Source organism: Chroicocephalus ridibundus, chromosome 14 (assembly GCF_963924245.1).
Source record: "Chroicocephalus ridibundus chromosome 14, bChrRid1.1, whole genome shotgun sequence".
Taxonomy (NCBI): domain Eukaryota; kingdom Metazoa; phylum Chordata; class Aves; order Charadriiformes; family Laridae; genus Chroicocephalus; species Chroicocephalus ridibundus.
In genome coordinates this window covers 12,141,105-12,155,877 of record NC_086297.1, presented here as the reverse complement: position 1 = coordinate 12,155,877, position 14,773 = coordinate 12,141,105, and the positions used below count along the sequence as shown (strand labels likewise).

The 14,773-nt window shown below is 57.1% G+C and overlaps 1 protein-coding gene across 1 annotated transcript in view; it reads left to right on the top strand.

Moving 5' to 3' along the window:
• NTN1 (netrin 1) overlaps positions 1-14,773 on the top strand; it is a 116,891-nt gene extending 102,118 nt beyond the window's left edge. The window contains 2 exon segments of the mRNA XM_063352375.1: positions 625-699; positions 11,714-14,773. Coding sequence (XP_063208445.1) covers positions 625-699; positions 11,714-12,042 — 404 coding nt within the window. The 3' untranslated portion in view covers positions 12,043-14,773.

Sequence of the window (14,773 nt, the reverse complement as noted above, 5' to 3'; positions counted from 1 at the left end):
GCGCCGCCCGAGCAAAGCCAGCGTGTCCCAGCAGTGGGGGCCCATTAGAACTGAAATGTTCCTACTGGGGTATTTTATTTGCACACTTCAGTAGAGTGGACACCAAAAGGCTTTGCTAATGCTTCATGGGCTGCTAATTTCCTCTCTGACCCGCATTGTCGGAGGGTGACCCCAGCCCGAATCTCTCCGCAATGAATGCCAAAGGCTGACACCGGCCCGGGTTAGGGGTGACAATGGGGCCTCTGTGGGCTCCGGGCAGGCTCCAGTTGGGAGCTGGAGAACAGGGGGAATTTGTGTGGCTCTCAAAAGCTCTGGGTGGCACAATAAGGGAGGCCCCGGGGTCTCCCAGGAAGACAGAGGCGGCCCAGGGAAGCCGGGCTGGGGGAGGCGGGCGGGAGGATGGTTTCCTTTGTGAAAAGCTTTCTTTAGAAAGGAAGGTTTTTCTGAATGCCCCCTTAGACGACCCAATCGGGGCCTGGCAGATGGATATCACAGGCACGCTGCTTATTCATGGCAGGCTGCAGCTTTGAGCCGTCCCACCCCCCCTTCCCCCAGCCTTTTATTCATTTTAAGGCTAATTTGTTTTGTTAATGTTTTCTTGCCCTCCCCCTCTCTCCTGTGCAGATTGTGACTCATACTGCAAAGCCTCCAAGGGGAAACTGAAGATCAACATGAAGAAGTACTGTAAGAAAGACTATGGTGAGTCGAGTCGCCCCCCTCAGCCGCTGCTTCCCAGGGAGGAGAGGGTGCACAGGGATGCAGAGCAGGAGCATCCCCCTCCCCAGGTGTCCCCAGGCCCACCCAGCCCAGGGACAGGTTGCCGGCTGGGTGCCAACCGCAGCTCTTCTTCGCGGCAGCTGCCCGCCCTGGGGTGTGTGCAATTTGGGGTACGGTTTTTGCCAGGTTTTGGGGGGTGGGGGGAAGCCCTGGGTAGCGATGCTGGGCCAAGCAGCGAGCGATGCAATGCGTTACTTGGAAAATATGAGTCCCCCTGCAGATGCTGAGACAACCCCAAAATCAGGGGCCATAGTGTCCTCATCCCATGGTGTCTTCTGGGTTGCGATGGCACCGTGTCCTGCTTCTTCTCACTGTGCTGTTCCGTGCTTTGCTGTGGGGACAAGCAGCAGGCAGTTCCCCGTCATCCGGATCCATCCCTCCCGTAATTCCCAGGCAAGTTCAGAAGGTGGTGGAACCCTGAGACAAGCTGGGGAGGCAGTGGCATCCCAGTCCTTGCTGCCACTCGAGGTCCTGAGCATCATTCCACAGCTCCGGCGTGGAGCAGGCACGTCCCGAGCTCCCACCCCACCTCGCTGCTCCTGGGATTAATTTTAATGTGGCTCCATTCCCAACGTGGTGACCAGCAGGTCCACGGAGGAGGCGTCCAGGGTCATCCCAGGAGGGGATCACACCAATGCCTCACCAAGAAACCCCTTGCAGCCCTCCCCGGGGCTCGGCAGCCCCTCTCCACCCCAGCTCGGCCATCGCCCGCCGGCACCGAGCCGCAGGGGCAGGGGCAGGTGGGGAGGGATGGCTCCACTCCATCCCATGTGCCCGGCGCGTTGCCCTCCCGCACTGGCCGTGCCATCGCTGCTGGGGCGAGCTGAGTGTCAGGAATGGGATCAGCCTGGAAAAAATCAGGTAGAGTTGGTTAAATTACAGGCGCTCCGTGCCGGGGGATGTTTAGAAACGCTGCTAAACATACATAGGGGCTGGAAATTATCTCCCCCCGCATTGACTGTAGCGAGAGAGAGCAAAGTGTCTGCAGGAGGGACCAAACATGAGCCGTCGGGTTTGCCGCGGGGATGGGGAGCGGGCTGTGCACGGATGAGCCTGGCTTTGAGCTGAGCCTTCAAATGTTCGAACAATCGAGGAATCACAAAGTACTGCAGGACAGGGTTTAGCATCCTCAACGGGCTGCGGCTGCCCCGGTGTCTGCCAGCCCTTCCCCTCCACAGTAGAGGAATACATAAAAAAATATATCTATATATGCATAAGCATGCGTATATGTGTATCTCTATGTGTATGTATAGAGAGAGATATATATATTTAACCAAACTACCAGGGGGAAAAAAACTCTCCTGTCCCGTCTGCATCAAAGCACCCAGGAGTGGCGACACCTCCTCCCTCCCTCAAACACGCTCCCAGCAGCAGCTCAGCATGTCCGGGAAGTGTTTGCGAGAGCAGAACGAATTCCCATTTAACAGCCCATCCCTGGACAAGGCGCTTCCCGGCGGGGCCAGCCGAGGGATGCTCCGGGCTGGCTTTGTGCTCTGGCACCTCCCCGCCAGCTCGGGGGAAGGAAGAGGGCTCGGAGGCAAATGTTTTATTTGCATTCCCATTTTTTTCTTCCATTACCCACGTGGCAAAATGGTTGCGGAGAGCATCCCTTGGCAAGGGCGAGCTGCGGGGGCTGGGGAGCACTTGTGGTCCCCATCCAGCGAGGCCATGCTGGGGTCCAGCCATGCACAGAGGAGCTGCCGGAGGTTCATCAGATGTTGGAGAGGTCCAACATATCCCTTTTCCCTTAGAGAAAAGGGCTTAATTGCAGGTGAGAAAGTCCCTGCTAGATCATGACGTTATTAAAGCCGGGGCTGAGCATGAAGCTATTAAAGCCATAGGGTTTCTCGTGGGTGGATTCTCTGCTGGCTACTGAGGTACAAAGGCATTTCCCGCACGTGCATCCCTTCATTTTCCCACCTGGCTTCTCCAGCATCTCCTAAGGGCTGAGCTCACGCTGGAGCATTTGCTCTCTGGAGGGGGCAGAAAGCAGCCACTCGACTGCAGGAAACCGGGACCTGCCGTGATCCAAATTGGCCCGGGGAGCTCAGAGGGAATCATAGAATCACAGGGTCGGAAGGGCCCTCTGGAGATCACCCAGTCCAACCCCCGGCCAGAGCAGGGTCACCCACAGCAGGTGGCACAGGAACGCCTCCAGGCGGGTTTGGGATGTCTCCAGAGACGGAGACGCCACCACCTCTCGGGGCAGCCTGGGCCAGGGCTCTGCCACCCTCACAGCAAAGAAGTTCCTCCTCGTGTTTAGGTGGAACTCCCTATGGTCAAGTTTGTGCCCGTTACCCCTTGTCCTGTCCCCGGGCACCACTGAAAAGAGCCTGGCCCCATCCTCCTGACACCCCCCCTTTCAGTATTGATAAGCGTTGAGAAGGTCCCCCCTCAGGCGTCTTTTTTCCAGCCTGAAGAGACCCAAATCCCTCAGCCTTTCTTCACAAGAGAGGTGTTCCAGTCCCCTCATCCTCTTGGTAGCCCTTTGCTGTCCCCTCTCCAGCAGTTCCCTGTCCCTCTTGAACCGGGGAGCCCAGACCTGGACCCAGCGCTCCAGATGCGGCCTCCCCAGGGCAGAGTAGAAAGGCACGTGCGTCCTGCTTCCAGCCGAGTGGCGTTATCTCTCCCCGTGGCTCTTGGGGCGATGTTTGGGTGGTGGCAGCACTTGGGTTTTGCTTGAGGGGCAGCCCCAGAGCGGTTTCGCTCGTTGGCTTCTCCGATCACCGGGAAGATGTTACTTGGGGGTTTGGGTGAAAGCTCAGGCTTGGTTTCGTTTGAGGCTGTGCCATGGGATCGGGGGCTTCACCAGACCCCGGGGAGACGAGGGCAGCTCAGGAGCTGTCTCGGCCAGGAGACCCCCCCTGGAGCAGTGAATAGAGGTGCTGCAAAGAGCTTTTCTTTTCTTTTTTATCATGCGGTATCGCTTCTGCAAGAGCACGAGTGAGCCAAAGCCGTTTGCCGGGGCTCTTTTGGGGCGCAGGCTGCCCCAGCGCGGGAACCGGGGTGCTCCCACCCGAGCCCTCTTGGCCCCGGGTGGGGTCCCCGACCAGCCCCACGGCCCCAACCAGCCCCGTAGACGCCACAAATTTGTTTTTTCAATGGCAAACCAGCCCGGCGAAGCAGCGGGGTAAGCGATGCCGCAGCGCAGCCCGACCATGCCGGGGGCAGCCCAGGCTTTGGACGGGGCCGGGGAGGGAAGAAAGGGTTGAAAAGGTGCAGGGAGGGATAATAAAGACTTTGGGACTGACACCCCAGCAGGAAGCCAATTAGGAGGCTCTTTTCCTCACCGTTCCGCCGGCATCGCTGGGCTGAATGTCCTAAAAGGCTCTAATTAGCTTGAACAGAGTTACTTCTCCCGCGGGCTCCATCGGGAAGCTATCATCCGCCCCGCGCTTCTCAATGGGGCTTTTTAGCTCCCCGTTTCATTCAGCGATTCAAAGGGGATATTTTCCCTTATTTATTTTTCTTATCTGTTTGTTTTTGTTGGGTTTGTGGTTTGGGGTTTTGTTTTTTTTTTTTTTGTTTTGTGGGTTTGGTTGTTTTGTTGTATTTTTTTTCTCCTTTTTATTTTAAATTGGGCCCTTTCCCCCCGCGACGGGTTTTGGTGCAAATATTTGGAGTGAAACAGGGACGCGGGGAAGGCCGGGCTGGGAGATTTCAAGGGCGGGGGGGGGGCCAAGAAGAGAAGCAGAAAAGCTTTTCCTGGGTTTATTTTGGCTGCCTGGCGGAGCGCAGGGGTCGCTCGGCTCCCAGAAAACCAGGGATAGAGGATTTGCTGGGTTTGGGGCGGTTAAAATTGTCCCGTGGAAGCAGAGCCGGGGGGGGGGGATCCCTGTTGGGGATGGAGATTCCCCCTGGCCCGAAAGGAGAGGGGATTATTTTATTAGAGCAGGTGATGCCGGGCCAGGGGATGCGGGAGCATCCCTCGTTCCCTCGGGTGCCCCCATTTCAGCCTGATCTTCGGGGCTTTTCCCGTTGTCTGTGTGGTGTGGCTCATCCAAGCGGGGTGGGCGGCTGCAGTCAAGGAAACCTCGATGGTTTTCAACCCCGTTTTTCCCCTGACCCCGAGCTCCTCGCTCTGCAGCGGGGCCCGATCCTGCGCAGAGGATGCCAGAGTGTTTTGCTGGGAACTGGCACTGTGGTCCCAAGCATTGCCCCCTCATCCTACCTGTGTCCCCGGCACGGCATCAGCGGGGAGGGATGGGGGCGAGGAAAGGGCTCCTCGACGGAAAGGTGAGATCATCTGCTCGCTTTGCCCTTTCTTGGAAAAAAAAAAAAAAAAAAAAAAAAGTAGAAAAAAAAAATATCCTTCCTTTCGCGGAGACTTCACTTAGTCACCCCCTTTGTCGAGAGGAGCTTGGCAGCGGCTGGTGGAAAAAAGGAAAACATGTTTTCAAAAGGCAGCTTGAAAAGAGAGACTGGGGGGGAGAAAAAACCCTGAATCCACAGAAAAACACAAGGCAGGGGGGAAGCACCGTCCCCGGCTCATCCCTGGCTCATCCCCGGCTCATCCCTGTCTCACAGCCCCTTCCACCACCCTGGAAGGTGGAGAGATCCCACTCCCGGCACGGGGGAGCAGTGAGCAATTCCCCCCCCGTAACCGCATCCCGAGGGAGTGAGTCGGGGCAGCGAGGGGTCCCCCGGCACCGCAGGGGGGACGGTGCTGGGCCAGGGCGCACCCAGGCTGGCCGGGATTGGGGGTCGTAAATCTCCAATATTAAACCGGTAGGAAACTGGCAATGAGAGGCCGGCAAAGACACCGCCAAGTAATTTAAAAAAAAAGAAAAAAAAAAGAGGAAAAACCCCTTTGCTCCAGCGAGGAGCCAGCCCTTTCCATTCCCAAACCCGAATGGTGTCGGGGTCACCTTTTGCTGTCGGTTGGAGTAAAATCCACAGGGGCTCCGCTCTGCTTGTGCAGAGGGAAGGGACCTGGTCCTTTGGAAAATCCCGGCTCGGGCTGGGATGACTCCATCTGCATCCACGTCCCAAGCACCCGTTTCCATCTGTTTATATTAAAGACCCTCTTGTCTCTCCCAGCAAACTGCTCTGCTCCCGATGCCACTCCCATGGGCCAGTGGGATCTTTCCCTGGGGCCAGAGCAGTGATCATAGAATCATGGAATCACAGAATGGTTCGGGTTGGAAGGGACCTTAAAGCCCATCCAGTGCCACCCCCTGCCCTGGGCAGGGACACCTCCCACCAGCCCAGGTTGCTCCAAGCCCCGTCCAACCTGGCCTTGAACCCCTCCAGGGATGGGGCAGCCACAGCTTCTCTGGGCAACCTGGGCCAGGGGCTCACCACCCCCACAGCAAAGAATTTCTTCCTCAGATCTCATCTAAATCTCCCCTCTTTCAGTTTAAAACTGTTCCACCTCATCCCATGGCTCCCCTCCCTGCTCCAGAGTCCCTCCCCAGCTTTCCTGGAGCCCCTTTAGGGACTGGAAGGGGCTGGAAGGTCTCCCCGGAGCCTTCTCTTCTCCAGGCTGAACCCCCCCAGCTCTCTCAGCCTGTCCTCCCAGCAGAGGGGCTCCAGCCCTCCCAGCATCTCCGGGGCCTCCTCTGGCCGCGCTCCAACAGCTCCGTGTCCTTCTGCTGTTGGTGCCCCAGCGCTGGAGGCAGCACTGCAGGGGGGGTCTCACAGAGCAGAGCAGAGGGGCAGAATCCCCCCCCCTCGCCCTGCTGCCCACGCTGCTGGGGATGCAGCCCATTGCCGGCTCATGTTGAGCTTCTCATCAACCAACACCCCCAAGTCCTTCTCCTCAGGGCTGCTCTCAATCCATTCTCTGCCCAACCTGATGTTCCCCATCACTGGAAGCTCCGCAAAGCTCCAGCTCCTGCAGTCGGGTTAGTGCATAGGATCCATAGGTTTGTCCGTGTAGCCCAGTCCCAGGTCAGCTTTGGCAGGGCGAAGCTTGAAATCAAGAGATTCGGCACAAACTCCCAAAAGTAAATTAAAAAAATACATGATTTTTTTCCAGTCTCACTCTTTTCGTGGCAATCTCCTGATTTTTGGGCCCCTGACTCATGGTCTCCGAATGCTGTGAGGCGCTGCTTTTATTTAAGCCTTTGCGCGGCTGCCCTCAGACATGTTTCGAGGGTTTGGGGTTGGGTTTTTGTTTTTATTAACACCAAATCATCCACCCCTCTGTTTTCATCTGCAACATCCAGCCTTCGGGTCCTTCTTGTAGCTGGAGGCCAAGCCCCGGGCAGCACCACGGGCCCCGGGGCTGAGCATTGGGGTGGCTCTGCCCAGCACCCCTTGGGTGCAGGAGGGGACCAGGGACCCTCCCACCCCCTCCCGCAGCCTGGGGACCACTCGGCCACCCTTTCCTTAGAAAAGCATAACGTGGGGAGCCACTTGAAAGCATCACCTGGGCTGGGGTGACTTTGTAAGGCACCATTCAGGTGGGATTTAGAATCACAGAACCATAGAACCTCTTGGGTTGGAAGGGACCTCTCAAGGCCATCTAGTCCAACCCCCTGCAGTCAGCAGGGACATCTTCAACTGGATCAGGTTGCTCAGAGCCTCATCCAGCCTGGCCTTGAATGTCTCCAGGGATGGGGCCTCCACCCCCTCTCTGGGCAACCTGGGCCAGTGTCTCACCACCCTCAGTGCAAAGAACTTCTTCCTAATGTCTGATCTAAACCTGCCCTGCTCTAGTTTAAACCATTGCCCCTCGTCCTCTCGCTCCATGCCCTCGCAAACAGCCCCTGGATGATGGTTAGTCAAGCGGGCGGTGGAGGTGATGCTCCCCTGGCCGTGGTCTGCTGGGAGCGGATGGTGACCCAGAGAGGGGAGAACAAAATCAAATTAGCCGCAGCTCTCAGGGTTCCAGCTGAGGCCGGTGACACCAGTTCCCAGCCAGGATAGGCTCCGGTCCGTGTCCCGAGCCCGGCGGTGCCTTGGGGCTGCCTGTGGCTTGTTGCCCGCTCCTCTCCGCGCTTTGCAAACAGCGGGCAGCCGAGCCCTGCGGGTCACCTGGGGCTGGAGGTCCCTTCCAACCCAACGCATTCTGTGATTCTATGATCCCCTACTCCACCCCTTCGTCTGGTTGCCCCATAGACGCTTTCAGGGATGTTTTTCCATGGACGCAGTGACAGGGACGGGCCCCAGCGCGGCTCAGCCTTGGCGCAGGGGTTCAGCGGGTGCATCAGCAAAGTGGGAGCAGTCCACCACGGCACAGGCAAAGCCAAGCTTTGCCCTAGGAAACGGCAGGTGAAGGACACCACCAAGCACCAAAGCCAGCTTTGGAGCGGTGGGCCACAGCTGAGCCCCCCCCCAAAAAACACAACGGAATTGAAACCTTCTCTTTCACAAGAGACAAGTGCCTAAATCCCCAGGGATTCACCCAAGGGAGCCAGCTTCGGTGCTTCCAAAAATTCCTCCTGGCACCTCTCTGTATCTCCACACACCTCGTGTCCCTCGGGAGATACCGGAGACCCCCCCCCTCCACCCCGCCCAAATTACCCAGACAAGTCATCACTAAACTCGGGCTCTGAAACCAGACTCGGGGCGGGGGAAACCGCGCGTCCTGGATGCAAAGTTTTGGGCAGAAAACTCGCTGTCAGTGGAGGCAGCTGTGTCCGTGCCAGCCAAGCCTTCACCGAAGCTTTCACTCCTTCCACTTCATTAATAAAAAGGGAAAAAAATAAAGAGACGGGGGCCTTGACATCAAAAAAATACAGACTGTGTATTTTAGAGCGGAGTTTCCTGTAGCCACCTCTCTCCGGTTCCTTTTCATTCATTTTCTCCATTTTGTCAGTGTGGACCCAGGCAGGTCAAAGGTTTAAGCTTTTTTGGAAAGATTTGTTGCCAAAAAAATAAAAATTGGCTAATCTTCACATTTTGTTACCTTCACACCAGACTGGGAAATACACGGTCAGAGCTTAGGGTTGTTTTTTCTCTCTCTTTTTTTTTATTTTTTTAATTTTTTTTTAATGAAAGCAGCTGGCGGCCATGTAATGCTCCGAAAAAAAAAACAAAAAAACCAATAAAAAACAAAAAACCAAACCCCCCACACCAAAACCCACCATATATTTTGCAACGTGTTAAAAAGCCTTGCCGGGCTGCAGAGCCCCGTTTCCCTCCATAGCCTGAAACCAGTTTGCGCGTTGTGGTTTTTCAGGCGCGGGTGATGCTCCTCCGCAGCTAATCCTGGGGCGGGGGTGGATAAAATTAGGTTGTTAATAAGGCAAAGGGGAGAGTTTTGCCCAGGTTTTTTTTTTTTCTTTTTTTTTTTTGAGGTTTCTTCCCCCTCTGGTAATTTATGCACTCGAGATTGGCCCCACTGGGGACCGGCCAGATGGCTGAGCCAGGCAGGTGGATGGGCAGGGGGTTATAGCTCAACAGGGCATGGAGGGAAGCAGAGAAAAAAAAGGGAAAAGCTCAAAGATTTGGTCAAAAAGCACTTTGTGGTTGGTCTGGACCAGCCTGCATGGAGCCGCCGGGCCCTGTCTGGTCTCCTGGCCAGGGCTGGCATCACCACCCGGGATTTTCTCTCTGTCTCTGCTGGTGGGGGCTCCTCTCATCCCGCAGTCAGCAAACAAACCCAGGGGGGCTGGGCAGTCACTTCCCGGTGAAGATATTTTCCTGGGAGCTGGTTTTTAGCGAGGAGGAATGTGTTCATCCTCCCTGGATGATGCGATCTTGGCCAACTGCTGCTTCTGTCCTCTGCCGTCTCTGGGTCGTGATGGACCACTGTCGGGAAGAAGCTCACCGGAGCAGCAGGAGCTGCCTCCAGGCTTGTATCTCCTCTTCCTCACCATGCAGTGGGACACACACTCCCTTTCCCACGTGTGTCTCCTTCCTTGTGGTTTGAACCCAAGTCCATGGATGTCACCTGGGAAGGGGACAACAGCACCCGCTGTAGGGATGGCCAGGAGGCACGGATGTGGTCCATCATGGGTGGGGTGTCCAAGGAAGCAGTCTCATGGAGGAGGAGGAAGAGGAGGAGGGCTGGCAGAGGTCACCGTTGGCTGCTTAGGGCCACCTGGGCTACAGCCTAGGGATGCCCCACAGGACAAAACTGTGGTGGCTCCAGGGGCTTCTGAAGTCAGCGGTGAGCAGAGCCTTACCCTCAAGTGTGCTGGTGTCCACCACCATCCCAGCTCTGCAGCGCCTTTGCAGACAACCTTGGAGAGAGAGTCCTCTCCCATTCAGATCATGATGCCAAGACACCTCTTCCCTCTGGGGCTACGGGACCATGGGCCACCGCTCCTGCATGGCTGCTGATGGGTGCAGGGATCATGTAAGGTATGAATCGTGTTTCAGGAAAGAGCAAGGGAGGGAGTGGTGGAGGGCTGAGTCCTCCCCAGGTTTCCTCAGTCCATACAGCTACAGATGGGCTACACGACATCAGCCACGGGCTTGGAAAACATCATCTTGCTTAAGGATCACGGTTGTCCTCCCATCTTGGTCTTGCTTTGGGAGCTTGTTATCCCACAGTTACCTGCTGGGTCACTGGGCTTGCCAGGCTGCTGCATACTGAGATATCCCTTGAAGCCTGATGTTGCTACTCAGTACTTACAGAGATGCTCAAGTGAGTCCGCCAGACCCCAAAGTCAGGTTGGACACTGGCACCGACCTCTCCTTAGGATCCCTGAGCCCTACCCTCAGTCCTTCACTTGTGATCTTTACCAGCAGCGTCTTATTCCACAGCAACTCTTGACTCAGGGACATCTCCTAGGAACACGGGAACAGCAAACCTTCCTGTTTCCAAATCCTGTCATCGGTTTGACCCCATTCAGTGTCCTGCTCCAAGGCCAGATGCTCATGGAGAGGTGTCTCCTTGCACTGGCCCCGAGCAGATGTGCTGGAGACCCTAAGAGGTCTTTCCTACCGCTAGATGCCAAATGCTTGGAGATTTGGGCCAGTCCCAGTGTTTTCGCTCCAGATTTTGGCTCGTCTTAGAACCTGGGGCTGCCTTTAGGGTCCTGGTGCAGATGCACCAAGTTGCCCATCCGGCGAGGAAGGGAGAACAGAGGGGCTGGAGGGATGGTCCATGCAGAAGCCCATCCTATGGCTGGAGTGTGTGCTGTTCTCCGGACACGTGGGTCAGGAAGAAAGCTCATCCCAGGTCCTACGGTTCATGCTGGGGGTTTGGCACTGCCGACGGGGACAGGGACCTCCCTGCCATGCCCTCTGCAACTCATTCCTTGTGCGCAGACCCTCTGCCCCGTGCCCGGGCCACCACCCGGGGCTGGAGGCACAAGCTGTCCCTGGGTTTGTGAATTTTCTCTGTGCTTGCTGCTTCAAGGGAAAAGGCAGGGTCCAGTGTACACGAATCCACCTGATTTTTAAAAATTTTTTCCATCGCTTGAAGAGTTCACAGGTGCTGGGGCAGATGTTGCTGCGCCGACAGCCCTGGGGAACGGCTCCGCCTGTGCTTGCTTCCCAACCACGGCCTGGGAGATGACGGTCCCCCCAGGACACAGATAGAACGAGGCACCCTGCTCTCCACCGCCGCTCTGGGCAGCACCGTGTCGTTCTCAGGGCCCCCAGCACAAGGAGTGCCATGGTTCCTGCCGTCCCAGCCTCCCCTCCTGGGGGCCCTGCAGCCCCTGTGGTCCTTGGGTAACCATCCCCATGGTCACAGGCGACCCAGAGGGCCATCTTGGTGGCAGCAGAGCTGGAGAGCATCTCCCAAGCCTATGGTGGTCTTAGTACCTTTGCCGGGACCCTCTGCCACCAGCACTGGCTACTCTTGCTCACGGCGGATGGCCTGGGGACAGAGGTAGCTTTTGTGGAACCGCCACCCTCGCTTGCTGTCCCCCAGCCTGGGCTCAGGAGACAAACTCCCTTTTCCTCACACAGCCCGTTAGGTAAGGCTTGAAATTAATTTTCTTCTCGCCAGCTCAAATCGTAACATCTTTTCCTCTCTTGCCTCGTGGTTTTTTTTGGTTTTTTTTTTTTGGTTTTTTTTTTTTTTTTCCAGCTGTCCAGATCCACATCCTGAAAGCGGAAAAAAATGCCGACTGGTGGAAGTTCACGGTCAACATCATCTCCGTCTACAAACAAGGGAGCAACCGGATACGGCGCGGAGACCAGACCCTGTGGATCCACTCCAAGGACATAGCCTGCAAGTGCCCCAAAATCAAGCCCATGAAGAAGTATTTGCTGCTGGGCAACAACGAGGACTCTCCCGACCAGAGCGGCATCATTGCGGACAAAACCAGCCTGGTGATACAGTGGCGGGATACGTGGGCTCGGCGGCTCCGGAAGTTCCAGCAGCGGGAGAAGAAGGGGAAGTGTAAGAAAGCCTAAAGGAGGAGAAGGCAACGGAGCGCGCGGGAGGGAGAGACTGACTGTGCATGCTGCTTTGTGTCGAGCTGGGGCGGGCAGGGACCGGCGACGGGGACGGCGGGAGGAAGGTCGCGCCGTCGGGGCGGGCTGGGGTTTGTTGGGGGGGTGGGGGGGACGGGACACACGGGAGGGATGGCAATCACAGCTGTGGCGCTGCGGGGTTTGCACCTCGTATTCCGGGAGAAAAACAAAGCAAAACGCAACTGGAAAAGAAAAAAAAAAAAAAAAAATCACACACGTGGATATAAAACAAGAGGAGGGTGGGTGCGGGTGCAGGGCAGCCAGTGCCCCACCCCCCCGCCCCCCCCCCAGCTTCATTCTGCCCCGTTGGCTGAAGAAATCAGAGACACCAAACTGCCTTCCAGCTGCTAACATCTGCCGTTTCCAAAGCACGGCACGGGAACATGGAACCTGTAAGAAACTAATCAACGGCAACGCTGGAAATGAACTCCCCATCCCCCAAAATACGTATTCTGGGCTTAGGCTGAACAAGCCAGTTATCGTAGAGGAAACTAAACAGAGACCCATCGCTGAGGGCGGACCTGAGGATCGGCTAATGGCTTGTGAAGACTCTTTGGTACCCGATAGTCGTCCCGACCACCCGCTGTACGGTACCCAGGGGCGGCCGAGGTCTCCAGCCATGGCGATGCTCCCATCCCAGGCTCCCAGCAAGGAGGAGACCACGTTAGTGGGCGACTCCCACGCGGACACGACTGGGGGAGCGACTCCTTGGCTCTGGCCCCCACACCCCGAGGAGCGCTGCCCGCCCCCCCCCAGCCGAAGGAGCGTCAGCCCATGGGATGCCCCGGCCCCCTCCCAGCCACCGAGTCACAGCCGTGGAGTTCATAACAAGGATCCCCAGTGAAACACATGGACTTTGCAAAAAAAAAAAAAACAAAACAGTTGGCATCCAGTTCCCATAAGTGCCCTGGAAGATCTTGCCCATCGCAGTCCCTGAGTCTCCACTGCGGCCACCCCCGAGACCTCCTTCATGGGCTTGGTCCTCTCTGCTGCTGCCAGCAGACTGATGACCCTCAGGTGATAGGAGATCCCTGCAGGTGACACCGAGGTCCTGGCTGGCCACTGGTTTCACTCCCAAACTCAGCCAGTGCTCCCGAACCCACAGCGGCTCTGCCCTCGCTCCCTCCGGAGCAGCGGCTCCCCAGCATCCCTGCGTAAGGTGACCATCTCCCTTGGGAATCACAGGAGGTGGGACAGCGAGTGCCCGGAGACTGTCCCCATGGGCAGCGGGGAGAGCTCTGAGGCTCGGCCAAGCTACAGCCAACGCAGGGCAGAGCCTGCCCAGGGCAAGGGGTCTCAACCCGGGACTGGATAAGCGAGGGGTGACCCACCTGCAGCCCCCCCAAATCACTCTGCTCCTTCTACAACCAGCAAATCGAAATTTCCCAATCTCTAATGGCTGCTGCACTAGGGGAAGCAGCGCTGCCTCACCTCCCCCTCACACCCTACGCCCAGCCCCAGGCCTGGAGCATCGTCCCCCGGGGCACCCTATGGGCAGGACCCGCCGTTGGGTTGTTCCTCACCCAGACGTTGTGTCCCCACGACAGGCTGCCCCCCCGCCACAGCGGCCCAGGAGGAACGGCCACCACAGAACCACAGACTGGCGGGGGTTGGCAGGGCCCTCTGGAGATCACCCAGTCCAACCCCCTGCCAGAGCAGGGTCACCCACAGCAGGTGGCACAGGAACGCCTCCAGGCGGGTTTGGGATGTCTCCAGAGACGGAGACTCCACCACCTCTCGGGGCAGCCTGGGCCAGGGCTCTGCCACCCTCACAGCAAAGAAGTTCCTCCTCGTGTTGAGGTGGAACTCCCTATGGTCAAGTTTGTGCCCGTTACCCCTTGTCCTGTCCCTGGGCACCACTGACAAGAGCCTGACCCCATCCTCCTGACACCCCCCCTTTCAGTATTGATAAGCGTTGATAAGATCCCCCCTCAGGCGTCTTTTTTCCAGCCTGAAGAGACCCAAATCCCTCAGCCTTTCTTCACAAGAGAGGTGTTCCAGTCCCCTCATCCTCTTGGTAGCCTGTACCTGGATATCTGAGTTCACCTCCTCGATGGAGCCAGGCAATGGCCGGGGCGGAAAGGCAGGGAGGGCAGGAGCGGTACCTGGAGGAGAAGCAAACATTAGTCGCTACGAAAAGCAAAACCTCCCTGATATTTTTCCTTTTAGGAAACTTGGAAACATCTATTTTATGACATTTTCCAGTGGTTTTTGCCTTGTTTTATAGCAATTGACAATATTTATATAATGACATAAACCGCCATAAAGCGAGGCAGCCGTGTAAATAGGTGTAAAGCGCAGGGCTCCCAGGGAAGCAGCGGCAGCGCCGAGCTGCTGGAGACACCACCCGGAGGGAGCCAGCTCCGCTGAGCCTCCTCCCCCCGCAAACGCAAGGCCCTTCTGGAATTAACTGGGGTACGAGGAGAGAAATCCCACCCTGGGCATCAAGAAATCCCCCCCAGGTCTGTGTTTTCTCCCCTCACCCGGAGCAGATGCCGTTTTCCTTAGGTCAGGGCTCAAGGAGAGCCGGTGGTTTTGCAGACAAGGGAACCCAAGCCACCAGGTTTGGAAGGAGAAAACCCGAGCTCAAGTGTCTAGATGGAGGCTTGAAGCCCCAAAACGGGGCTCAGATGCTCTCCTGCAGCCAGGGCCACCCCACACCGGCTGAGGC